The sequence below is a fragment of the Spea bombifrons genome, chromosome 7, assembly GCF_027358695.1.
Source record: "Spea bombifrons isolate aSpeBom1 chromosome 7, aSpeBom1.2.pri, whole genome shotgun sequence".
Taxonomy (NCBI): Eukaryota; Metazoa; Chordata; class Amphibia; order Anura; family Pelobatidae; genus Spea; species Spea bombifrons.
The window spans coordinates 26,893,469-26,919,630 of NC_071093.1; the positions used below are offsets into that span (position 1 = coordinate 26,893,469).

At 36.7% G+C, this 26,162-nt stretch overlaps 1 protein-coding gene across 1 annotated transcript in view; it reads left to right on the plus strand.

Annotated features, from left to right (window-relative positions):
• DNAH7 (dynein axonemal heavy chain 7) overlaps positions 1–26,162 on the plus strand; it is a 106,711-nt gene that overhangs the window by 55,199 nt on the left and 25,350 nt on the right. Inside the window, exons 45-55 of the mRNA XM_053472239.1 lie at positions 2,381–2,566; positions 9,122–9,285; positions 13,104–13,258; positions 15,350–15,540; positions 16,153–16,286; positions 17,375–17,710; positions 17,929–18,055; positions 20,057–20,251; positions 21,630–21,722; positions 23,911–24,087; positions 24,456–24,617. Coding sequence (XP_053328214.1) covers positions 2,381–2,566; positions 9,122–9,285; positions 13,104–13,258; positions 15,350–15,540; positions 16,153–16,286; positions 17,375–17,710; positions 17,929–18,055; positions 20,057–20,251; positions 21,630–21,722; positions 23,911–24,087; positions 24,456–24,617 — 1,920 coding nt within the window. The remainder of the gene's footprint in view (positions 1–2,380; positions 2,567–9,121; positions 9,286–13,103; positions 13,259–15,349; positions 15,541–16,152; positions 16,287–17,374; positions 17,711–17,928; positions 18,056–20,056; positions 20,252–21,629; positions 21,723–23,910; positions 24,088–24,455; positions 24,618–26,162) is intronic.

Consider the following 26,162-nt stretch of genomic DNA (forward strand, 5'->3'; position numbering starts at 1 on the left):
GCAGAAGTGCATAGTAGAAGCAGAAGCGGTCAGCAAAGAAGGTAGGGAAACATTTAGAGAGCATGAGAGAGAGAGTGAATGGGAGTGTGAGAGAATGCGTGTGCGTGAATGTGGACCCATACATTTCAGATAAAAACTGTTAAGCTTTTTGGGACGTTGTACGAATCCGAATGCGCAAGTCTACTCTCTACTTACAGTATCAGGAGTGACCTATTTCTAAATCAAAGATAAAGGAATGTGCATATGCTATAGTTAGATGGATCTAAGTATCATGTTTTTGTAAAAGTATTATACCAATCACAGAAAACTGTACAACAAAAGAGAAGAAAAATGTGGAAAAGCAAAAATAGCTGAATAAAAAGTACATTGTGTACAAGTGTAGTGTGATGTCACCCAGTGTCGGCCCAAGACATTGTGCTGCCTGGAGCGAAGTGTGTAATGCCCCCCCCATGTGACGCCTGACGTCAACGCGCTCTCCGGGAAACTAATGCTGTCACGTGAGAGCTGACCTCCAATCACTAGCTTGCTGCTGGCTGCGGCGTCCTAAAGCATTTCTTGGGGCGGAAACGTGCCGCTGGGGCAATTGCCCCACTCTGCTCCATAGTAGGGCTGGCCCTGAGGTCACCTGTATCCAGCAGGCCGCATGCATGTCATTTGTCGGCACCTGGCCTCAAAGTGCATTTAAGGTATAAGGGAATACTGAATGAAAGCTAAATAATAATTTCTAAATTAACTTACCATAATATGAAAGCCTTTTTGCATAGGTTGTTAAGAGGATTATTTTTCATATTGTCCTTGATATCATAACTGCACAGTAAAAACAGCCCTCTAATAGAAAATTAAGATCACTCAATAATTTACTTTTAGATTTTCACCTTGTGATAGATTAGTTCATTCTATATTCATGAAATCACAGTAAACCTAGACAATTTAATTAAAACAATATTTATACAGATCATATTGTAGAATACTTGTGCACGCTCTTTGGCAGAATGAACATTTAAAAAGTGATATAGCTCATTTTCTTCCACAAAACCCGAGCTTGTCATTTATAGGTAAAATCAGCTAATGTTTAGCTTAACATTTGTTACAGATTAGTCAAAGATACACATTAAAATTCACTGTTTAAAATAATTATTAAAATAAGTAATAAAAAAAAACCTATTCACCCACCAGAAATGAATTGTTCTGGGGTTATAATAAAATAACCTTGTCTTACTCTTATATATATATATTTTTTTTTACATGATAAGCTGTTTTACCTCACATACTTAGCAAAATATAATGTGTTGACAGCTCTGTGTAAATTATTTTCAGGGGACTCCAGCTCGCAAATTACTTGGCATTAATTATCTGTCTTTGCACAGAAGGATTGATGAGCTTCAATAAAAGTGCATATTTATTTATGTCAAGGGTTTTGTGTTCTGTTTTGCTAACAGCTAGTTTGGGTACTATTCTTTTTGATTAGGTTTTTCCCTTTGTTTTCTAGAGTAATAAAATCACAATTGTTTTGGTGTTAGTATCTAGGTATGCCTTGAATTAATATTTTGTTGTGGTGATATCACCTACCATTCAAAAGTTTGGGGTCATGTAGACATTTCAGAAATACAGTGTTAATGTTGTTAATGACTGTTGCAGCTGGACATTTTTAATGGAATACCTTCATAGGTGTACTGTTGTGTTAGGTAATGCAAGTTTATAAAGCTAATTAATCAATAGAAAACCCTTTTGCAATTATGTTAGCACAGCTAGAAATGTCCTTGATTTCCATGAAAAGAATAAGTGACCACAAACTTTTTAACTGAAACTCTGTTGTGCAATTCTGTGAGGAAAGCAATGAAAGTTAACTAGGCACCATAAATTGCCAAAAAACACACAATTTATTGAATGATCCTAAGACAAGGTGCTAAATGTGGAGCAGTCACCATGGATGCGTTATGAATGGTTCTGGCAATTGTACCACTTGCTGCAAAATTGTGTTTCATGAATATAGCCCAAATGTTGTTTGGTTTACTGCACATGATGTAGAGAAAGTCTTGATAGTAAGTAGTGAGAGCAGTATATTAAATTCAGTTACACTTGGGTTATACGTTAGCTGCTTCAGCCGTGGGTTCTAAGTTCTACTGTACTGTTAGCAGTAGCTTCCCATTGGTGGTTTGTAGTATCACCTGTTATTTATGTTTACACATCATTGCATATATTAAAGGTTAGAACATGGTTCGAAAACATATGCATATGCCTTACTGAAATCCCTATCTTACCTCTTCCCCAAAAATAAAACTGTGTTGTGCTAATTTTTTTTGTACCCTAACTATACAGAAATGTTTATATTTACTATGTTTTGGAAGAGGTTTAGGTTAATACTTATTTTTACGTTCAGGTTGATTTGTGCAGCAAAAAACTTGATCGTGCTGAGCAGCTGATTGGAGGATTAGGTGGTGAGAAAACAAGATGGAGCCAAACAGCAATAGAACTAGGAAAACTATATATCAACCTTACTGGAGATATCCTTATTTCTTCTGGGATTGTGGCTTATCAAGGTGCATTTACTTCAAGCTTCCGGCAGGTACGTCTAAAGCTGAAATTTAATTGGGTGTAAGTAAAATACGGAATTATTACATTTTTCCTTGGTATCATAATCAAGATGAGAACTAGGACTTTTTCGGAGACTTTTGACACATATTGTTTAATTAAAAAACTCATTTTAATAGTTAAATAAAAGAATAGTTTTTCTAAACTCTTGAAATCCCTGGAGAATATTCTGTTTGTGAATGATATCAAATAAAATGCTTTCTTCCCAGGGCATGCCAAATGTTTGATCACAAAATCAACTGGCTGGCAAACATGGGAGTTTTGGGTGATCAACAGCTTGATATGTAAGGTTGAGAACTTTTACTCATGTGGCAGTAACAATGCTAAAATATTAGGACTAACCATAGCAGTTGTCCATATTGAATTACAATGTGAACAATTGCAGTACAAGGAGGTAAATCTCTGTATTTCCAGTGAATTTCTATGAAACCTGTCTACAATAATCAGAGTAGACAGTATATTGCGATACTCCCTGTAAGACATTACTTTTATTCAAATTAAAGCTCCTGGTACATGTACCGTATCTATTTAAGGATAAGGATATGGATATAAGGATATGTGGTGAAATTCAAATGTAAACAAGCAATGGAGGCTACCATTTTGTTTAAAACTGTTTCTAAAAGATAATATATTCTTAATCTAAAAACTGATAATTGTTTTTCCCTAATGCATCACACTCTGTGAAATTGTGGATTTTTACCAGAGATGTCAGTAAGTATTTTTTTTCTGCTTAAAATGCATGAATGTGTTCATTTTTAATAGCTGCTGTCATATAATTGTACACTGTACTAATGAGCAATCAGCCTCCGTGAAGATCAAAAGTTACATCTTTGCTTCAGAATGTCATCAATAACCTGGCTCTCAAAGGCCACATTTGCTAAGAGGCTGAAACCAAATAAAGTTGTTTTGTTCGGTACCATTTTTTAACAATATATAATTAAGCCTGGGAATGCTTAACATCACTGTAAAAAAAAAAAAAAATCATAGCGTGTGCTCTCAGGGTTTACCATTGTGTTTTAAATGTGCTTCTAAATTATTTGGATGCAGTGTGTTATTTAAACCACAAAGCAGGATGTTGTCCCCCTTTACAATATTCTGCAATAACCTGTGTACACGTTTATGAAACATTGTTTGAATTAGAAATGGAGGTTTGGAAATGTTTTAGAATTATTTAGTGTCAGTAAGTAAGAGTTGTTTTTTTTTAATTGACATATCGATCCAACTTGAAACTTTCCTCAAACTTCTGAGAGGCCTCCAAAAGCTGACAGAAATGTTTATTAATACATGAATCCATGATTTAGGATGTCCAATATAGGTGCTTTCGTCTGAAATAAACCACATTGATGCATTTTTGAATTAGTATAAACAAGCTTGGACAGATAATTTGAATCATTTGTGATTCAGAATTCCATGTGCCCTCTGAAGAGAAAACCTAGTCTATGTTAGGAAAGTAGAAGCCATACCGGTCACAAGGCATTATTTTCCCTTTAATAATTATGGAATATTAACAAAGCAGTTAAATGTTTTTAAATATGCTTTCTCCAGCTGACATGGTGGTAGCGATGTGTTTCTTTGCCAAACGTTTTTAAATCAAGTACCTGACGCAACACAAAAGCCCTTTGCAATCTGCGTTGAGGTTTCCACTGTCATTGTGTTGGATCTAAAAGGCTGTATTATGGAATGTCGTTGCATATGCGTAGATCAAAAACTCACTTATGTATTATGTTATATTAAGAAATAACGGATCGTTTGATTTGCATATGCCTACCCAGAATCTCCCGCACTACAGAATTTCTGTGGGAAAAACAAGTGGATGTAAGTTAGTGTTTAGCAGTGCTTTTGTTCTTTCTTAATTTTAAGTGCATGGGATTTTCATCACCATTATAAATGGTTTGTTTTACCAGCAAGACATGAAACTTTGGGATGACCTGAAATGGAGATTGCGAGCCAGGCCTTCTCGACCAACGTCGGTGCCTGACCTCACAAATGCTCTACTGGGTGAATGGGCAAAAACACTCCAAAATCTTGTGGAAAGCCTTCCCTGAAGAGTGAAAGCGGTTATAGCTGCAAAGGGGGGCCAACTACATATTAATGTCTATGTATTTAGAATGCAATGTCATAAAAGTCCCTGGTGTCCCAATATGTTTGTCCAGCGGGTACTTGGTTCAGTAGTTTATTCACTTGCTTGTGTATTAATTAACCTCTAAAGTTAAATCAGCTGCTTCGGTAATAAAATATACTATCGTTAAATGAGCTGCTTCTGTACCGAAGTGTAAATAATGATATGGTAAATTTTTTGACGTTTAGTAATCTTTTCTTTCATTGGAACAAATGCCCCAAATGAAGGCACATGAGGTGTGTGTCTATATGGTAGCTATATATCAATACAATGCAATCTGGTGAAGGCTGTGAATGATTTCACAGAGGTTTCTCTTGGTGGCACTGTTGGTCAGCGTTTAGTATAAATCTGCCGTAGCTTTTTTTTCAGCTTCAGCTTTTTCTTTGATCAGTGCCTATTCCACTGATCTTTTGTTCACCTCAGCATAATACGCTGGAGTCAAGTGATATATTAGACTCCAAGGCTTGCTCTTTGGATTAGCAATAGTGCTATATTCTCCAAAATATGCAGACGGGCATTCACATAGCATTGTGTGAATCCACAAGCATAAGTTTCCCTTTTTCCATTTGCAAATGGTATGTATATTTTGTTCTACAATTACATGTGTTCCTGAACTCACTTTTTTCCAACTGGAACCACTTTTAACCCCTTAAGGACAATGGGCGGTCCCTAAACCCATTGAAAACAATGCATTATGAGCCCGTACATGTACGGGCTTTGTCATTAAGGGGTTAATGAACTGCACAAGCTTTATAATTGACATGAAGTCTAAAGTGAAGATATATATATATTTTGCTTCACAAAAATGTCCTATATACATCTATGGGTATTTCCAAGATACCAGGCAGCTTTTAATTTTAGGGGTAGTTTGCCAGGTTTTAGTACATTGACCCAAGAGATTTAAGTTGTTAATATAAATCATTGGAAAGAAAATGACTTAAGTAGCTTTTTTTGTGTGATATAATTTTATTAAAGCAGCAGTTAACAATTTGTTAAAGGGACAAGCTGATGTCCCTGACGCCTCTGCTAAATCCCTTACTTAAAAGCCTTACTTTATTATAGTGGGCAGAATATGATTACATTTTTTCACACTGGACCCACATATTAATCCAATAGCCTTCTTATTGCTTGAACATATATGTGCATATGTGCACAGGTTTGCACATTTGTATTTGATCATGCTATTTATTTTAGTGATGACATGTTATATGTTTTTAATTTCACTCTAATCCATTTCTTGTTTTTATTCTAATGCCCTCTTCTGGCCTAGTTCCCCCGAGCAGCTGGCTGAGTCTCTTGACACTACGACCAGCCCTGTATTTTAAAAACCAAATCCAATCTCGGGCTTTTGCCTTTTCAGAGTCTCTAAGCAAAACCTATTCTTTGCAGTTGACTAGTATACAAATAATTCAATGTATGATATATTTTTTTGTATTCAGGAGCCAGGAATCCCACAGGTTATGATTTGATCTGTCTGATGTGCATGCTAACCTTTAGTTTTTTATTAAAACATTCATAAGTATTGACTTAGTGTTCCGATAGGAATCTAAAGAGTATGCAAATGTTTACTTGGAACAGAAATTCATGCATAAATGTATTTGTAGTTAATTAAGTATGCAGGAATTCTAACATATTGTCAACTCAGGTGGATGTGTAGCCGTGGGAATGTAGATGACTATGCATCCAAACAGTGAAATGTGAATACACGTGGAACCTAAGGACAATGTGACAGCTAGCAATATTTCTTTTAAATTGAAATACCACGTTCAATGTCCATAGCACAACTGATTGGCAGGGCCCGGGACAGCAAGCATAAATATCACACAAGCATTCATTTCCTCAAACCTTTCCACAATGTCAAACAGCACATATTATCTTATTAGTTAAGCATATGGTTAGGGTATATTAAAATATTCAAGGACTTGATGTTTGCTGTTTTTGTGCTCTCTGTAACATATTGTGGAAGATAGAACATTGTACAGAGCCAGGGCCGCCATCACAAGCCTTTAGATCTAGTATCAGCTTGGGTCCAGACCTTAAATGGTGGCCTTTGGTGATACTTTTTTCTTGTACTCAACTTATGGAGGTCAAAACATTGGTAATTGAAGAGCATTTACATGAATTGGCTTTGAAAGTAAATCTCTATTAATTGTTAGGATCTGCTGTTTTTTTGTCAAAGCCATTGAATATCACTCTCTTTATTGTAGTGGCCTCATATCAACACTTGACATTTAACTACCAATATCTGTCTCTCTAATGCTAGCACTAAACGCACAAGGCATGTTGAGGAGCGCTGGGTTTATATATGTCACATTATATGCTCCTGTTACTTTGGTCTCAGCATGTCTCACACGTTACTGGGATAATCACATTGGCCATTTTTTCCAGACACATAGTGGGGGCTAAAAAATATTTTTTGATTTGCATTATTCATAACTCATTTGCACCCCCTTAAAATGCAAATTGATACTATACTACGTATCCTTACCAGTCACCTAGCACTTAGCACAACACTCTCCCATACTAATGGCTGCCAGTAAACTAGAAACCTGGGACAGTGCCAAGCATCAGCACCAGGAGCAGGTAGTGCTCCAACACAACATATTTTGGAGCTGCAATATAAGGGCTGCAGCAGCCTCTGCTCAAATTGTGACACTGAAGACAGCTATCATGTCATGTTACATGGAATAGAATGCAACATGTAATATAAATTGTGAGGTATACCGGTATTTATTTTTTCTTTTAATATTTCCATTTAACCTGAGCTTACAAAGTCCACAGAAGAAATCTAACAATTGTATTCAGTTCCGCTAAATATCCAAAAAGGAGCAAACTTGCTTTTGAAAAGTACCACAGAGAATAAAATGAATAATTTGGGGGTTGATAATTGAACTAATGATTAATTCATCCCGGTTAGCTCTATAATTACATGATTTTGATGTCTGTGGTGATTACATCCTAGGATTACATCCTAGTTATCTTATTTTTATTATGAATATCTAAATTAAAATTCTTTTGATTTTCCCTTTAGTGTTAGATACTCGCAGTAGACATTTGTTATATATTCTTTAGTCAGCATTCTAAAGCTTACAGTCCCCGTATTATTCATGCTACTTTTTTTCCGCTACATAGCTCAATTGCCTTGATCCTTCCTTCCCTAACCTCCTCTGTTATTGTCTTACCATACTACTATTCTTGGCTGCATTGTGGTTTTCCGTCAGAAGGATGTCATAAAACTGCACTCAAGTCTATAATTCACACTGTCAATGCAGATGATGAATAGCAGATAGATAGATATATACATTTTGCAAAATCATGATGTTTTCTAGAATGTCTAGCATTCAGGATATTTTTGCCTGTAACAAAGACATACAGCTTTTGACACATTAACTGTTGACTGCAACTCTCGCTGTGACTAACAAGGTGCAAGATGTGTGAAGATTATGAGACATATTGTCTCATTTCAATTATTGCGATCTAAGTGATTGTTTTGGTCTGGTTACAAGGGCAAACTTGTAAAATAAGGCATTACTGTTAGGAAGACAGTATTTCACGGTGACACATTCCTTTCCTTCTTGCAAAGATAAATCTCTGCTAAGATAAATTGATATGACACATTTGCAGATTTCATAAAAAGAGAAAACCATAAAATACAGTCAATAATGATAATCGGGAATGTCATGAGTAGTGAAGGTATACGTTACAGAAATGTTTTACTCTTAAAGTGAACCTTTCTCCAAAGTTGAGAAATGAACATGACATTTTTGTGGGGTGTCTATTGCTTTAGTGCAGGGCTGATTTTCTACAACAAAAGGCACTGAATTTTTGGTCCATCATTCATGATTGCCTAAGTTTCCCACTTGATTATTCTTATACAATGTCTACATTGGTTTAATGCATGCTTGATCTCCTAAAGAGGTTGCATGAGATCAACCCTGCAACCCTCCTAAGATTCAGTCCTGCTTTGGGTATAAGCAAGCATGGTGCCTGGCCTGGCCTTTTGGGAAATGTAGGAGATGGTGAGATAAAAACATTTTTGAGTCCTCACACACGTATGGCCAGCACTTGTCACATACCAACATCTAAATCGCAGCTGGGTTTTATCTTCTCAGCAGAAAATATAGGGTAAATAAGTGCAAACCATTTACTACAAATATCTTGAAACTATTGTATGTGTGCATCCATTTTTATCTTCTAACCATTTATGTAGGTGACTGAGTTGCCCTAAGGTGGACCTGCCTGTCACATCTTGAAGATGTTGTGTAGAGCATAACAATAACTGTACTACTGTAGTAGCAAATTAGCAATATACATTTAAATTCAGTGATTTTAGGATCTGTACCATGTGCGTTACCAGTGATTAGTTTTTTAATTGCATCATCCTAATACTAATAATCTTTAATTTTTCAGATGCAAACAAAAGAATGGACTTCCCTATGCAAAACTAAAAATATACACTGCTCAGAAGATTTTTCTCTTGCAACCACTTTAGGAGAGCCTGTGAAAATCCGAGCATGGAACATTGCCGGTTTACCCTCTGACAGCTTCTCTATTGATAATGGAATTATTATTTCGTAAGTCACATGCAGTTCATGATTAATTTGGAATTTTGGTAAAATTGATTTTCTGACATATTAAGTAACCTAAAAAAACATGAAAAGTTGCAATACTGTCATAATAATCAAACTTGTCTCTGAATAGTCAGCTGCTAAAGGCAAAATCCTCTATAACAAATTATGTACTTTTCTAGGGTAATGGCCCAAAAGCACATTAAAATAAAAAATATTTTTTCCCTCATATTTATGCCAGCTACAAAGTAAGGTCTGTTGTGTAAGAGCTTCATGAAGAAAAACAAAACTGTAATTATGATTATCATTCTTGTGCCAGTAACAATACAAGGTCTGTTGATTTTTCCTGAAAGCTGCTTAATTATAACTTAGCAAAACAATAATTGTCATGTATTTGTAAAGTGCCAGCCTATTTTGTAGCGCTGGGCTTTCAGTACAGAATTTATATCCTAGTAACCCGTGAGCTCATAGGCCTGGACCCACCATAAAAAATTAATGAATTAAAAGGCATTGTAGTTAGGGCATGCGATGAGTATGGTACACATTGCCATATATTCAGAAATGTAAGCAACACTACAACTTAACAATCAATACATTCCAGTTAATTCACTTATTTGATAAGTTCCTAGCGTCTCTTTTCAAGCAATGATCTTCCACCTTTGAATTAGTTGTTAATGCTGATTATTGAAGCAGATCAATTAGATAATTGACTAGAGGGATCTGAATGTGCTCTGTAATGTTTCTAATGCCATTGCTACTTTTCTGAAACATTGCATATCAATGTGACCAATGTTCTCATTTATAATGCTTTTGATTTGTGAGAATTATGAGTCTTCCTGTATTTGTAACAAGTTAGCGAGAACATGTTTCCATTTCCCAGAGTTTTAGTACTGGGAAGAAATGGATGTTGTTGGAACCATTCTGTTCTGGCACTTTTGGTTACCCCCTGCTGCTGCCAGGGCCATATAACTAACACATGCATTTAAATGTGCAATTTATTTGGGTTCTTTATTTAATGGGTCTTAGAGAAAGAAGCCCTGCAGAGATTATTTGCTATCTAATTCCATAGTGGGCCCATATTTACGGGAAAGAACTATTTTCATGCTAATATTCCTTCCACCTTTTGTTAAACTGGTTTAGCTTATACATCTTTTACATTTGTTATTATTCTTTCTAAAAAAAAAAAAAAGCTAGATTGGGTATTGTGACTGAAAAATATTTGTTTTGTTTTATAATAATATTTTACACTATACTATTTTTGTCAACCATTTATTTAGCTTTAGTACTAGAATGAGAAGGAAAATGAGCCCTGACTCTTTAAGACTAGTGGCCTATAGATCACATGTATGCAGCAGGTAGACGCTACTTAAGCTGCTCGGTTTTACTAGGATAACTGATTAAAACGTTCTAATTAATGCAGCTGTGTGTCCAGTAGGTGGCCGCACTCAATATACGATAACATTAGCTACTTTTACCAGTCTCAGCAGCCTCAAACTTACCAACACAGGGTGCACTGCAACACTTGACATTTCCTTAGCATAAAAAAAATAAAGCTGTCTTGCTTCTGCAAATTCCTTACATAGGTTAATAACCATACCTGGGAACTTGCCAGATTTCCCCCAGAGTCTCTGGATGAAAGGGCGCTTCCACACGGCCCAACTTCAATGCAAAGCAAGGTGGTGCTATGGGAGCTCTAATAAAGGTCTGTGCTCATAGAGGTGACACATGAACCTCTATCAATTTTGCAGCTCATTGGGCCAGCCAGGGGAGATCAGACGATACCTTGCCTATTTCTTCTAGAATGCAGTAGTGTTGTTGACTAAATGGCATTTTGGTCAGGGTATAATACTGTAAGGGACTGGGTCCATACAGATGACTGTAATGACCCAGAGTGCCCAATGATGGTGTTCAGGTGTTATAGCGCAGTAGCAGAGTCAGACAGGGCCTGGTGCAGGGCGACTGCCCTCTCCTGGGTGTTGAGCACCTAGGGTTGCGCAGCCACATACCAGCCCTGTCATAACAGCACAACTTGGTAATATCCTGCAGGCACCCTGGAGCAGACATGAGACATAGCTCAACAGAGAAATGTGCAGGATTCTGCAGGCTGGGAGTAATAGCTGAGGGTAAAGAGAAACATAACAAGCAAGGGGACTCAGCGAGCAAGGGGGACAGAGCAAGGAACATGGAGACCAAGCAAAAAGCATAGCCAGACAAGACATAAATGGTACAGGACACAACAAAGGACAGGGAAACAAGGCAAGGAACACAAGTGATGGAGTGAGGAGCCGAGATCCTCAGACGCTTCTCCTTTAAACAAGAATAGGATATCTTAAACTGGGACATGGGGAGGGGAGAGAGGAACCAAGAGCCTCAGGTGATTCAGGGAAAAGAGGGCAAAGGTACATAAGACTGACACATAAATACAGGACTAGCCTAGGACTATATGATAGCAATTGGAGATTTAGTCGCATCTTATGGCCATAGTATGCTTAGCCCACCACTACGCCAAAGTACTCCAATATTCAGTGGGTCCACTGAATTACTAATAAGCTGAAACTAAACATTGAATCTAAACACAGAACCGAGAAGGACATACCTTTAGACTGCTGACTGAGACAAACTTAACAAATGGGTGAGGCACACCTTATAAAGGAAACAGAAGCTGAAGCTAAGAGCAGGACTGGAATCAAAGAATCAGAAGTACAGGACAGAGCATAAGGAAATCCAGGAATGGATTACAGCAAAAGGGGAACGGTAGCGAGACAGTGAAACTGTCTTTATGCTGTGCTTCATTCTATAGTATATTTAAGCGGCACAAGAAGAGGCTAGAGACGTTTCTCTACCTTTTGGTTTAGTACCTGTGAGAGTAGGAAAATTGGATCCTCTGCTCTTCAGGTTGACCTAGTTTGAAGCCTTCTTAGAATCAAGTCCGAGCTGAGCATACTCAACTGTTTGGCATGATGAGGGTACACCATCCACATCACAGTTGGATGTGTTGAAAACAGAGTAGAACACAGATGGAAGCTTCACTTGTTTATCCATAGGTGTGAAAATTATTACTAATATACTAAATCATAGTACAGGTAGGTCATAATAGCCTTTGGCCTTTTATTGCATCAACCTGAATTCATAAATCATGAAATAATTATAATAAATAATTCTGAACGATATTGAGTCATGGATTGGCCTCAAATTGTGTTTCTTGCTTATTTTAACTAAAGGTTGTTTGTTTATCATGTCTTCAGAATAGGCGAAGATATGTTAAACCTTTAAAAACAAAATGTTTTGGTAAGCTACTCTAAAGTAGGTAAACACTCAAAACGATGATGATTTTTCCTCCAAATCTACATGATTCAGGTCTTTATTATCTCTTTGATGCACGTAAATGGCAATAACTCTTGTCCATCCTTTTGCAGTTACAGAGAAAGTCAAAGGCATTTAAGCAAAGTATAGATTTTTATATAACTGTACATGGCATGGCTATTATTTTATGCATACTTAATTAAATTAAGATCATCACCCATTGCTATTTTTGTCCAGTTATTTCCAGTCTAATGGAAAAGTAAAGCACATCCTAATTATGTTTTAATTTTCATTATATGTGGATTCATTATTGAAGATACCATCTGATTATTCTCACCTTATCTTCTCCTATAAAAGCCAGACTGATTAAAGAATTTGCCTGTCACCTTTTGCATTATTCATGCCTTTGTTTTGACTGGGTCATAGAGGTAAAATTCAATAAACCCCAAAGGAGACTGCATATCTAATGTGTGTAATGTATAAATAAGCAATGTTAAGTGTGTATGTGAATACAATTATAGGAACGCAAGACGGTGGCCCTTGATGATTGATCCGCAGGGTCAAGCAAATAAATGGGTGAAGAATATGGAAAAAGCGAATAGCCTTCATATAATTAAGCTAAGTGATCCTGACTTTGTGAGGACGCTAGAAAACTGCATCCAGTTTGGTACCCCAGGTAAGGTTTGTTTGAAATATATATATGGCAGATATAACTAGAGTTAAAACCCTCTAAGAAATTGTAATAAAAATAAGGCATTTACAACCTTTCATTTCATATTGATCGTTAATCAAATTAGAGCTCTAATTGCTGTATTAAACAGCAGGTGGTAAAATTTGCATGTTCAAAAATTCATTTGTGGAAAATTCTCTTAATTAGCTCTTTTAATTGTTCTGTGAGAAAAAGCATATTTCTGCATTTATGAAAGCAATCTTTCAACATTCATTGTTTTTTTTAATCTAAAATGCATGAAACCTTATAAAACGCACTGGAAATATACACTATTTATATTTCATCTTTATTAAATGTTCCTGATACTTCATTAAATATGTAATATTACAGTTTTTTTATGACATGCACTTCAGTTTTTATTTGCAATAAAAAATATCTAATTCCCAGATTACTAAATAACCAATAATAAGGTATAACCGTCACATATCTGTTTGAATATTCATTTGTGTACCCCTTTCTGACCCAATCCTTTTTATTTCCTATAATCTTGTATTTATTTATTGTGCTCACCCTATCAAGTGCTGCATCCCATCAAGTGGTGCTATGGGGAAACTGGGTTACGCCTCCCAACGTTGTTGCTGGAGTTTACAACTAAATAGAGTCATAGTTATGCTGTCCTTACATCATATTCTTATACCTGGGAACTTGTGGGCCTTGACTAGACTGCCCACTCAAGTCAGTGAGTGGCACTGCTGACATTAGTGGGCACTCCCACTGCCGCCAGTAGGCTGTAATATATGTGATGCGTAACGTTTGGGAACGCGCACTGTCCTGGGGTATGGGACCAAAAAAGGAGGAGTTCCTCATTTGGGATTTAACACCACAAACCATTTCAATTAAAATGTTAATAAAACACATCGACATGGGCAATACATATACTAGTATGATTGCTTTAGGTGTCAGGTTCGCTTTCAGCCATGGGCAACTTAATGACACTGGCGAGTATGCAACATTTTTAAAATAAAATATTAGTTATATACCCTGCGCCCAGTAAAATGACAAAACTGCAGCACCACACCCTCTAGTGTCTCACTAAAAGGTAAAAAGAGTTATATAAAAGTGAGGAGGTACGCTGTAACCACTCGAAGTAACATACAGGAACTTAACGTCTAATTCTAAGATGATACAGAGAGTAGATGCATGCAGCATATGCTAAGGAAAAGAGCAAATATAAACATAATATAGTGTAATATGTATGAAAAACAGGGTTAAAATGCCCCACTCCCAGTCCACGGCTCTGTATAATGTGCCTTCACCAGATGAACCGGTATCGATTCTCCAGGGTGTATACAGCAAAGCAGAGAAAGCAGCAATATAGGTAAGTGATGTAAAATTTATTTCAACAAATAAAAAAATAACCTATATCAACATAAATGACAATGATCACCACGTAGTCCAGTCCTCTCTATAACCGCCTCGTTGAAGAGCTACCGCTATACAGGCTGTCCAGTGGATATCCGAAATGAATACAAAAGTAAAAGTCACCTGCCTGCTGTTCGCTTTCACACAACGCATTTGGCCCTAATGTTACGTTTGGGGCTTTCTCATGGTGTGACACACCATCCTGCTATATCGCTGCTTTCTCTGCTTTGCTAAATATACCCTGGAGAATTGATGAACAGAAAATATCGAGAAGCTTGATGCCTGTTCATCTGGTGAAGTATGAGATTAGGTCACCGCAATGTCAGAGTCTTTCTGGAATTTTTTGTGGACACCTTGTCAATCAGTGGCTTATTGTCAGTTAGTAGGTTGAGGGGGCAATGAGACGGAAGGTGAGGGATTGCCTGGGCAAGGATGGTTTGATTGTAGTGAGAATTGTATATACTTTGTAGGATATTATATATATTAGGCTTATTTTAAGGAGCCCTCCTCTCTGTTTTGAATCTATCTAGAAAAATTATAAAAACAGCTTAGATCTGTGCCTGATGCTATAGGGATCTTTATGTAACAAAAGAGTTTAGATTGTCCAAGGTCACAAATATTTCTACCATTGTCTCTTGAAAAGGCTAGAATGATTAACTTTGACTATGTTTGCAGTGTTATTGGAAAATGTGGGTGAAGAACTGGATCCTATTCTTGAGCCTCTTCTACTAAAGCAGACATTTAAACAAGGAGGGAGTATATGCATTCGTCTGGGAGATTCCACCATTGAGTATGCTCCAGACTTTCGGTTCTATATTACCACTAAGCTAAGAAATCCTCACTATTTACCAGAAACATCTGTAAAGGTTAGATTACCTATTCATTTTTCAACTATGTCTGTTTGAATAGTTATTTAACTAATTTGTATGTAGGGTTAGGTTTTAGAAAATGTCCAAGACTTTACAAGTACCACTAGATATATTACACATTTATAAAATTTAAGTTGGCATGTATCGCTGCACATGATTGGCTGTAGCACGGATCACATGTTCAGAGGAGCAGAGGATCTGCTTTAGGCTGACTGCTGTGGTCATCAATCGATCAACTACAGTAATGATCCTGCGTGGGAAGGTTTTTTTTTTTTTTTTTTTTTTTTAATCTGACGACCAGGTACATCATTGGTCCTCTAAGGACATCTTTTCATAAAGTACCGGGTACATCATTGGTTGTGAAGGGGTTAATTTAGACTCATTGTAACTGTAAATATTATATTGTAACTGTAAATATTTCTTGTTCATGTTTTGCTGTTGCTTATGATATTAAAGTTTGCTTTTAAATGTTACACTATTTTTGATCAAATTAAAAACAATGGTATTGAAAGGTCAAGCATTGGCTGCTTTGTTTTGTTTCATTAAATCACAAAATGTGCAGATATTTACATTTATACATAATACAATACTTGTACATATCCTATATAGGTCACCTTGCTGAATTTTATGATCACTCCTGAGGGAATGCAGGATCAACTGTTGGGAATTGTTGTTGCTCGAGAAAGACCCGATCTCGAAGAAGAAAAGCAAGCACTGATTCTTCAAGGTGCAGAAAACAAAAGGTATCCTCAAAATAGTTAAAAGTCACAGATGCATATTGAATATTCTGACTTGAAATGTGGAAAAGGGTCTGAAAGACTGACTGTACTACAGTAGAAAGTCAGTGAATTTCATGCTTCTCAAGGGTACTAGGCCTCAGTATGTTAATTAACCAGGACCCAATATTGTATTTTAGTACAGTTCGTGCTAGGCTGAAGCTGAAGAGTTGATGCATATCTGCATCAAGGCACACACAACATCAACGCTCCAGTACAATTACCGCTAACACCATAGATATTTTATCTTAACAGAATTGTGTTATCTTGCATTGGAAACTTCTGCTTGCTAAGCAAACTTATTAATCTCTGCCTGTCTGTCCATGTATATATCACCATCGATTTAAGATTTGCTTCAGGCACAGGCGTACCGATGCCAATCCGAAACGCTTAATTCTTTTCTAACAATGTTTCCATTTGCTACAGCACTGGTAGTTTTAAGTGGACTCCGTAAGGACATCTTGATAATTGACCCTTACTACTTTCACTTCCCTCCCTGTTGGAGGACTGGGAAGGGGGGCATGGCAGTTGTCACCTGGGCTGCTCGAATTTAAAAAGTATTTAAAAAATTTAAAAGTAGGCCGCCACCAGAAGCTTTGAAAAATAAATATTTACCCTTTATACAGTCAGTTATAGACCATTTACTGTTCTGGCATGCATATCCTTAACCTTAAGTGGACATGATACAGTAGAAGACAGATAAGCATCATTTAGTCTTCATTATCTGAATATTTTATGAATGAGCTAACTTAAAAATGCTTTAGATCCAATGGGGAAAAATGGCAGTGGAGTTTTCTAGAAACAGCCCCTAGACTTGAAACATAAATTGCTGTTCAGGTAACATTCCCCAATTCTCTATGCTTTTTTGTTGCATGTATTTAAAGTTTATTAGACAGATATAAATTCTGTGTGTGGTTAAGGTTTCTGGTTTGCCATTTAGTAGTCTTGCATGTGTAAAAATATATTGTCTACTTTTGAAGACTGTTGTGCTCCTCCGCAGAACTGTTTAAGTTCTGTGACCTGTTCTGAATAATTATGTGTGCTTTGAATTCTAGGCAGCTAAAAGAAATTGAGGACAAGATATTAGAAGTACTATCATCTTCAGAAGGAAATATATTGGAAGATGAAACTGCCATTAAAATATTGTCTTCCTCCAAGGCTCTGGCAAATGAGATTTCTGAGAAACAAGCTGTGGCTGAGGCAACAGAGAAGAAGATTGATGCCACCCGAATGGGCTACCGCCCAATCTCTGTTCATTCTTCAATTCTGTTTTTTTCCATTGCTGATTTAGCCAACATTGAACCCATGTACCAATACTCTCTTACATGGTTCATTAATCTTTTTATTATGTCAATTGATCACTCAGAAAAGTCTGAACATTTAGAGAAAAGGTAATGTAATAATAGTTATCTTGTTTTGGCAAATATTAAATAATTGATAAACACTATTTTATTATATTGTTTGTTAATTATGCTATAACATACTCTATATTAGTAATAAAATACACTAATTAAAATATATCAATATATTTATATATTTATATATTTAATACAATAGATGAAGATGAACAAAGTCACCTTTTAATGTTGGTTTTTTTTTGTTCTTTAAGGCTCCAAATATTAAAGGATCATTTTACATTTTCTCTCTATACAAATGTATGCCGTTCACTGTTTGAAAAAGACAAGCTGCTCTTTTCCTTCTGTTTAACAGTAAACCTTTTGAAACACAAAAAACTGGTAGGTACTTCACCACAACTTGTTAAAATAAGTCCACGTGTAAAGCTCTTTTATAGTTCTTACAAGTTAGCAGTATAAATGCTTAGAGCTTGATTTTGGTACTTTCGTATTTTTAAAATAATTTCTACTTATTTACAGTATTTATAACCACTGAAATTACACTGTATATTGCCTCTACACGTTGGTAGATTCACTCACCAGTGACACATAGTAAACATTGTTGTGAAAGAAATCTGCATGTTTAGTTCATAAAAAAAAACTTTGTCCAAACAGCTGGTATCCTAAAATGCTCAGTCCATAATTTTATGTTTGATGTTTTACTGTTTACTTAAATTCTCTTTATTGAGGATCTCTTCTCCGTCCTGCCTAGTTGTGGGCTGGTTGTGTGACTCTTTAAAGTCCAGATCACCTCGTTATAGGTTATACACATTCCTTTATGGATTATGTTTTTTATCTTAATAGGTCTTAGCATCAAGTGGATTATTAATAACTTCTGCTGAAGTTGCCTACATTTCTTATAAGATTAAAACCTTATGTCTTAAAGCTGTGATCTAAAATGACATACTAACAAAACCCCTGAAATTCTGATGCCGCAAGCGAAAACTGAATATTCACGAATGTGCATTTTGACACATTGATGGTCCAGTATAAATCCTCTCCAGTTCTGTAACTGTGTGCAGTAAACATGTTCTCCTACCAATATATTTACTTCACAGAAAGATGAGGTGTACATACTGTGGCAAGAAAAAGTAAGTGAACCCTTTGGAATAACCGGCATTTCTGTATACATTTGTCTTAAAATATGATCTTCATCTAAGTTACAATAATGAACAAACATAATTGGTTTTAACTAAAAACACACAAATTATTGTATTGTTCTTGTCCATATTGAATGCATCATTCAAACATTTGCAGTGTGGTTTGAAAAATGTATGTAAACCCCTAGGCTAATCACTTCAACAAAAGCTAATTAGGGTCAGGAGTTAGCAAACCTGGAGACCAGTCAATGAAACAGAATTGGAGGTATGTTTTAGAGCTACTTTGACATAAAAAAACACAAACAGTTTGCTATTCTCATGTGACAGAAAATAAGAATTCTAAGAAGACTTACAATCAAGAATTGTTGATTTGCACAAGGCTGGAAAGGCTTATAAAGCAAACTCAAAGTTTACATATCAGTCCACAGTTTGACAGATTGTCTTTGAGCAGGACACAATGTTACTGGGAAAATGTTTTGTGGACTGATGAAACTAAGGTTGAATTGTTCAGTAAGAATGTGCAGGATTGCATATGGTGTAAAAAGGGTGCCACATACCCACTTGAAGACATCATCCTGATGGTAAAGTATGGCAGGAAAGTATCATGATTTAGGGCTAGCCATCATGAAGGGGACAATGAATCTCCAAGTTTATCATGGTATCATACAGCATAATGGCAGGATTGCTGTCCACCAGCTGAAGCTCTGTAGAAGTGTAATGCATCAGGACAATCCCATCAATCATTTACATCAAAACAAATTTACTACAGAATGGTTTCAAAAAAAGAAAATCTGCCTTTTGGAGTGGCCCTGTCACAGCCCAGATCTTAACCCATCAGAGCTGCTGTGGAGTGACCTCAACGGAGCCGTTCTAACCAGACATTCTAAAAAATATGGCTTAGGTTAAACAGTTCTGTAATGACAAATGGTCTAAAAGTCCTCCTGAGCTTTGATCTGTAGCTACTGGAAGTCCTTGTTTGAATCGAAGAATTCAATTACTTTTTCTACCAGCACTGTGAATGTTTAATGGGTGTGTTCAGTAAAGACACAAAAGATCATAATTGATCTACATCTGACATAGATGTAGATCAGCTCACATTTTATGAACAATTAAAGCAGAAAACCAGGTAATTTCAAAAGGGTTACTTGCCACTGTCATTGTCCTTCAGATACAAATGAATAATCAGTGCATATAAATGTATGTATAATAATCTCTTAAGTAATAAATTATTTTTTGTGTGTAGGTTGATGATGATGAATGGAAATTCTTGTTGACTGGTGGAATTGGACTAGACAATCCACACTCCAATCCATGTACATGGCTTCCTCAAATATCTTGGGATGAAATTTGCCGGTTAGACAGTTTGGCAAGATTCAAAGGCATCCGTAAGGATTTTATGAGACTTAAGGATGGATGGAAATCAGTGTATGATAGCTTGGTAAGTGGACAGCCTGATGTATAAGCTTGCTGCATGTTCAAAGCAAGCATTCAGCATAATCATAACATCATTTTGCATGATCAGTAGGGGTTGGTCTGAAAATATTTAGAGATTATTGCATCCCATTGTTTAGTGGTAGCCACAGGGACAAAACTTCAGTTTAAAAAGGAGAGAAATTAGTGGTCAGGGCTAACCTACAAACTAATACATTAAATAACGATGAGACTTTAATACCTTACAGGCCAAGACAAAGCAAATAAATAAAAAACGTAGGTTGGATGTTATAAATCCATCTCTTCTTTGTTTTGTGTAGTGTTTAATATTGGGTGTGAAAGGTCTGACCATCTTTTATTGCAGGTATTCATTTGGCACGGATATCCAGTCATGTTATGTTCTCAGAAATAGTGGGTTTTTTTCTTTTCATGTGGGGTTCTTTAATGTGATACTCAAGCTTTTGTGCGTTTATCTAAATACAGTACCAAAGCTTCATGATGTAGCCTTTCTTGTTTGTATTCTTCTGTTTTGGCTGTCCATCATCTCAAATTGTCAAAGTAGTGATTTAGCTCAAGAACTTACAGATAGCTCAAGGCCTGACCAGCAAATTTTAAGAGTTACTGAGCAGAATAATAGATTTCTAACATTAGACAGTTGTCACTTTTTTATAAAATCGTTTTTATAGATAGACTCGAGCGTTATTTCTTAACACAACAGCTGTTAAGATCCACCTGTTTCAACTCACATATAACATAAATATATAACACACATCAATTCTTGAATGGTGTTATATTGGCAAGGTTCTTGTAACTGCAAGTACACTTCATTAATAATCGGCAATAACCACAGTAAGCCTAGTAGTAAGACCTTTTTTATTGCTTCTACTACAAAAGAAATTCAGGTGCCAGTTCCACACAGCTTCCATAGACTGATTAAAAGGAGCTGTGTGCCTTTAAGACACGGCACACTAGTATATGACGTCATATCCCAGTGTCTTAAAGGCATGTAGCGCCTTTTTATGCATTAAAGATGCCGACCGTGGAAGGGAACCTGGGGATACTGCCCTCGGTCGGGCCTAGGAGCAGTGGTCAAGGTAAATATATCACTGGCTATATGGTGGTCATATTCACCAGTTTGTTAGCCTGTGTATTTGGTATATAAGGATTTGCACAAAATGTGGGTTGCTAATAAACAAAATGAAACTCTGTTAAAAGTCTCAGTGGAGATCTTTGATGTTTTAATAGTATACCCCCTCATCTCTGTGAAATAAAGACATCAGGAATTATCAAGAGGCAAAGCTCAGCTTGCCTTTATGTTGATTTTAACCTTGTGATACTATTATGGACAAATAAACTAAGCTAACATGCAGTATTTGCACTTGCAGGAACCACACCATGAGGCTTTCCCTTCTGAATGGCAAGAAAAAGTGGGTCAGTTTCAGCGAATGCTCATCATCCGATGCCTACGGCCTGACAAAGTAAGTATGCTAGCAATTTAGAAGTCTTATCATACACAGCTTTGATGACATGGTGCTTTGAAATCAGATAAACAACCAACATTGCATATTGAATGTAATGGAGCATGACAGGAGACAATGAGAACATGGTTCTGTTGTTATTTGTTTTCATATTATTGAAAAATATTAGCTTAAATGCCAAGATATAAAAATGCACTGGTAAAAAGTCCCTGGTGTATCAGAGTCAAATATATTTTATAGCATGTTATTTTGGGTCATAAATTTTCGTTTATATGTTTCGCAAGGAATGAAAAAAGTTACACATTTTCATAGTATTATATTGTTCAGTAAATTTAAAGGAAAAAATAAATAGAGAGCACAAGGCTTAGTTTAACGTGGAAGTATAATATTTGCCTTATTTCAGGTTTGATCTTAATGCATTTTTTTAGGAATTGGTCTTGATCTGCGCCGTATTGGCAGATTAGGCATGAAAGAAAGCAAAGTGATGCCAGGCCCTAGTATTGGAATATTGTATAATAAATTGATATAATCTGGAACATTTAACACATTTTCTCATACTCAACCCCTTTGGGGGTCATTAGTGTGCATGCTAAAACAAACTAAATACAAAAATAGGATTTTTTATGTTTTATGTATTTTCAGTTTTTTTTTACTGTAGAATTACTGGCTGTTTTGGAACTGCCAGCTGCTTCTATTGCATAAAAGGATATTTGTAACTTGCAAAGCTAAATTATTTTTGGATGAGCACACTTCAATAGATTACACAGCTGCTGCCTTTACATTTATTTTTTATATTATCAAGTCATAAAAGGTATTAAACATCATATAAAGTTCCTATATTTTTAATTTAATGGGTTACTCATGCATACAATAAACAGCAATATATTTTTTGCTGTTGCCCTATGCCTGACCCAATGCATCACTCCAGCTGTCCCCTTCACAGCAACAGTCTTTACTGCTGAGCTCGACGCTATGATGTCATCTTTAAGCACTCCGTCTAGTAAGAACACAGCACCTGGTAACAGCATGCTATGGAGGCTGTGCCAGCTAGGCACAATCCTCCTTAGTATAAATGGGCCAGATGAGGAGATCAATTACCTGTGACATTTTACTTACACTGCATTATTAGTTCTCTTGTGTTTTGTGAGTTTATGAAATTGTGTGGGCAGGGATACTTACGCAAAACCAGGCACGGATAGATTGTTGCCACAGAAACTGAAAAAAGCATCTTAAAATTAAGAGAGAATAAAATAACAGATCTGCTAGAGTTTCTTTTTTGCTTGTCGTGCTGTCATTTTAATAATGTCGATATTTTGCTATTGTCCTTTATTGTGACAGAATCTGTCGGTGCATTAAAGGTTAAATAATGTAATAATATTTTTAAAAGCTTTTAGAATATTTTGTATTTTAATGATCAATGTTATAGATGTAACCTCCCTTAAGCAAGGGGTTCCATAACATTTTCCCAGTGGGGAACACTGAGTCTGGGGTTTCTTGGGAATTCAAGTAGTTGTCCTTCGTCTCATAAATACAGATGACAATTGGTTATACATTATATACATTATAGTCAATTCGTGGCTTTGTACAGGGATACATTGATCACATACAAAGAATTTATACTCATGTAGACAGTGACAGCAGAAATCCTTTTGAATCACTTTTTAATTATGAACTATTTAAGCTTTCTTGAATTCCTAGAGGACGTGTTCCACTGGAAGTCTGTTCCAGCTATGTATTACTCTTTCAGTAAATTTGGATGTAATAGATGCTAGCCCCCTTTGAGTTGCCTTGTAGTTAATCTGTGCAGGTTATATACCTCAAACATTCTTCTGACACATAATATACAAAGTGCTGGATTTTGAGCAGCCAGCCACATTGTGGTTTGTTTGTTGTTAGGATGATATTAAAATAAAGAAAAAAATGCATCTAACCCTCTATTAAATGTGATCCACATCAAAGATATGAATAAAATATTATATGTATAAAAATTAAAGATGTTCATATTTATGCAGGATATTCCCTAAATCCCATATCATTTAAAGCTTTTCTGTTTCCAGCTTTCAATTTTAAATTAGGTCGTACCAGTTTTAGAATGACGTTCGTTTCAACCTCTGGACTTTCAAAATGAGTTAACTGTGCAACTAACAAAATAGTATTTTACTAATCATGAATATGTCTTTATGTCTAGATTATTCCAATGGTTCAAGAATTTGTTACTGAAAACTTGGGAAGACCATTTATTGAACCTCCTCCATTTGATCTTTCCAAAGCATTTGGGGACAGCCACTGCTGCGCCCCACTAATTTTTATCTTGTCTCCTGGTGCTGATCCGATGGCAGCACTGTTAAAATTTGCTGATGACCAGGTAAGCTCACAGAACAATTCTTAAAGTTAGTTATTTGTGAGGCTGTAGAATCTGTATGTATATGCCAGTTTTCAAAACACCGTGTAGCTAGTGCGAGATACAGAGGGCACAAATTCCCACATAATGTATGAGATTTTGTTTGTAAGGTAGGTTTTTTAACCAGTTTTAACATTAACATTACACATTGCATTTTACAAACAGTCAGGATACTATTTTAAGAGTTATATTATATTATAGAAAATTATGAAAATATTGTGTGCACACAATCTTCCTCACTCCACTTTGTTAAAGCAAATATCGTTCTTTCATATTTATATACGCACACCCAAGGCTAGCTATGACTATATTCTTTCTGTTTTAATTTGCAGGGTTTTGGGGGATCAAAGTTGAGTTCACTGTCTCTTGGGCAAGGCCAAGGCCCCATTGCCTTACGCATGACTGAAAAGGCTATCAAAGAAGGCAGCTGGGTGGTTCTTCAGAATTGCCATTTAGCTACATCATGGATGCCAATGCTGGAAAAAGTCTGTGAGGTAAAGTAAGAGATAGTGGAGGTTGGGACCCCATTGTATTGTTAATCCCTTTACTGACCCTGTTGTCTCTAGGAGGCAGATTAAGGGGGCGGTTTGTATCCCAATATCTTGTTTTATGTTAATGTGTGTTTTGCTGGATATATCCAGCCCTGTGTGTGAAAAATAAATCCGTCTTCCTTTTGGTTTTACCCTACACTGAATCTCGGCTAGTGACTGGGAAACCGGGGAAAGAGTGTGTTGTCCCAGCCTAAGGAAGCACAAGTCAGTGGAGGTAGTGGGTCGGACTAGCCAGCTCCGTGACCAATATTATTATTATTTATTGTTTTATATAGAGCTGTACAATGGGTGGACAAGACACACCCAGTATGTAACATAACAATTTGACTTACAGAGATAACAGGTGAGGAGGGCCCTGCTCAAACGAGCTTACAGTCTAGAGGGATTTATGGTGTATTACACAATAGGTAAAAGTGCCGTTGTTAGGGATAGACCAGCCACACTAGTAAAAAAAGGCGGATAGGCCGGGGAGAGCGATCCAGAGGATAGGGGCAGCCCTTGAGAAATCTTGTAAGCGTGCATGAGAGCAAGAAATCAAGGGAGAGGATTGAAGGAGACCATTGGATGAGCAGAGAGACCGGTTAGGAGTGTATTTAGAGATGAGTGAGGAGATGTAGGGAGGAGAACCGCTGTGAAGGGCTTTGAAAGTAAGAGTATGGATTTTGAAATGAATCCTGAAGTGCACAGGCAGCCAGTGAAGAGACTAACAGAGGAAAGAGGTGTTACTGAAGTGATGGGAGAGGACGATAAGTCTGGCAGCAGCATTCATGGTGGATTGCAGAGGGGTGAGACAGTTAAGAGGGAGACCAGCTAAGACAGAGTTACAATAATGAAGAAGAGAGATAATAAGGGCATGAATGAGAGCCTTCGTGGCATCCTGTGTTAGGAAGGGGCGGACACAGGCAATGTTAGATGGAGACGGCAGATTTTAGAGAAAGACTGAATGTGGGGGGTGAACGACAGGTTGGAGTCAGGGGTGACACCAAAACAACAGGCATGTAAATTTAGTAAGGGAGGTCTCAGTATCTCAGTGTCGAGGGCGAAAACCAGATTGAAGAGGGTCAAGTAGGGAGTTGGAGTCAAGAAACGTAGTTAATTGGGTATAAACAATTATTTCAAGAAGCTTAGAGGCGAGGAAGAGAGATGGGATGGTAACTGGACAGATCAGTCGGGTCAAGGGCTTTTTCACGATTGAGTTAATGGTAGCATGCTTGAAGGAGGATGGGACAGATCCAGTAGTGAGGGAGAGGTTGAAGATGTGAGCTAGAGTAGGGAAAAGAGTAGATGAAAGAGACTGGGTGAGATGGGAAGGGATCATGGCGGGTGAGGGCAGGGCGGTGACTGTACAGATATGTCTTATATGATTAAGGTTAGTGGAAGGGGTAGTAGGGATAGGTCCAAGGAGGAAATTGAAAGTGCTAACGAGTTGTTTAGGTTATGAGATAGGGAGGAGATGAGGGAGGTGAAGTAGGTTTCTTTAGCAAGGTT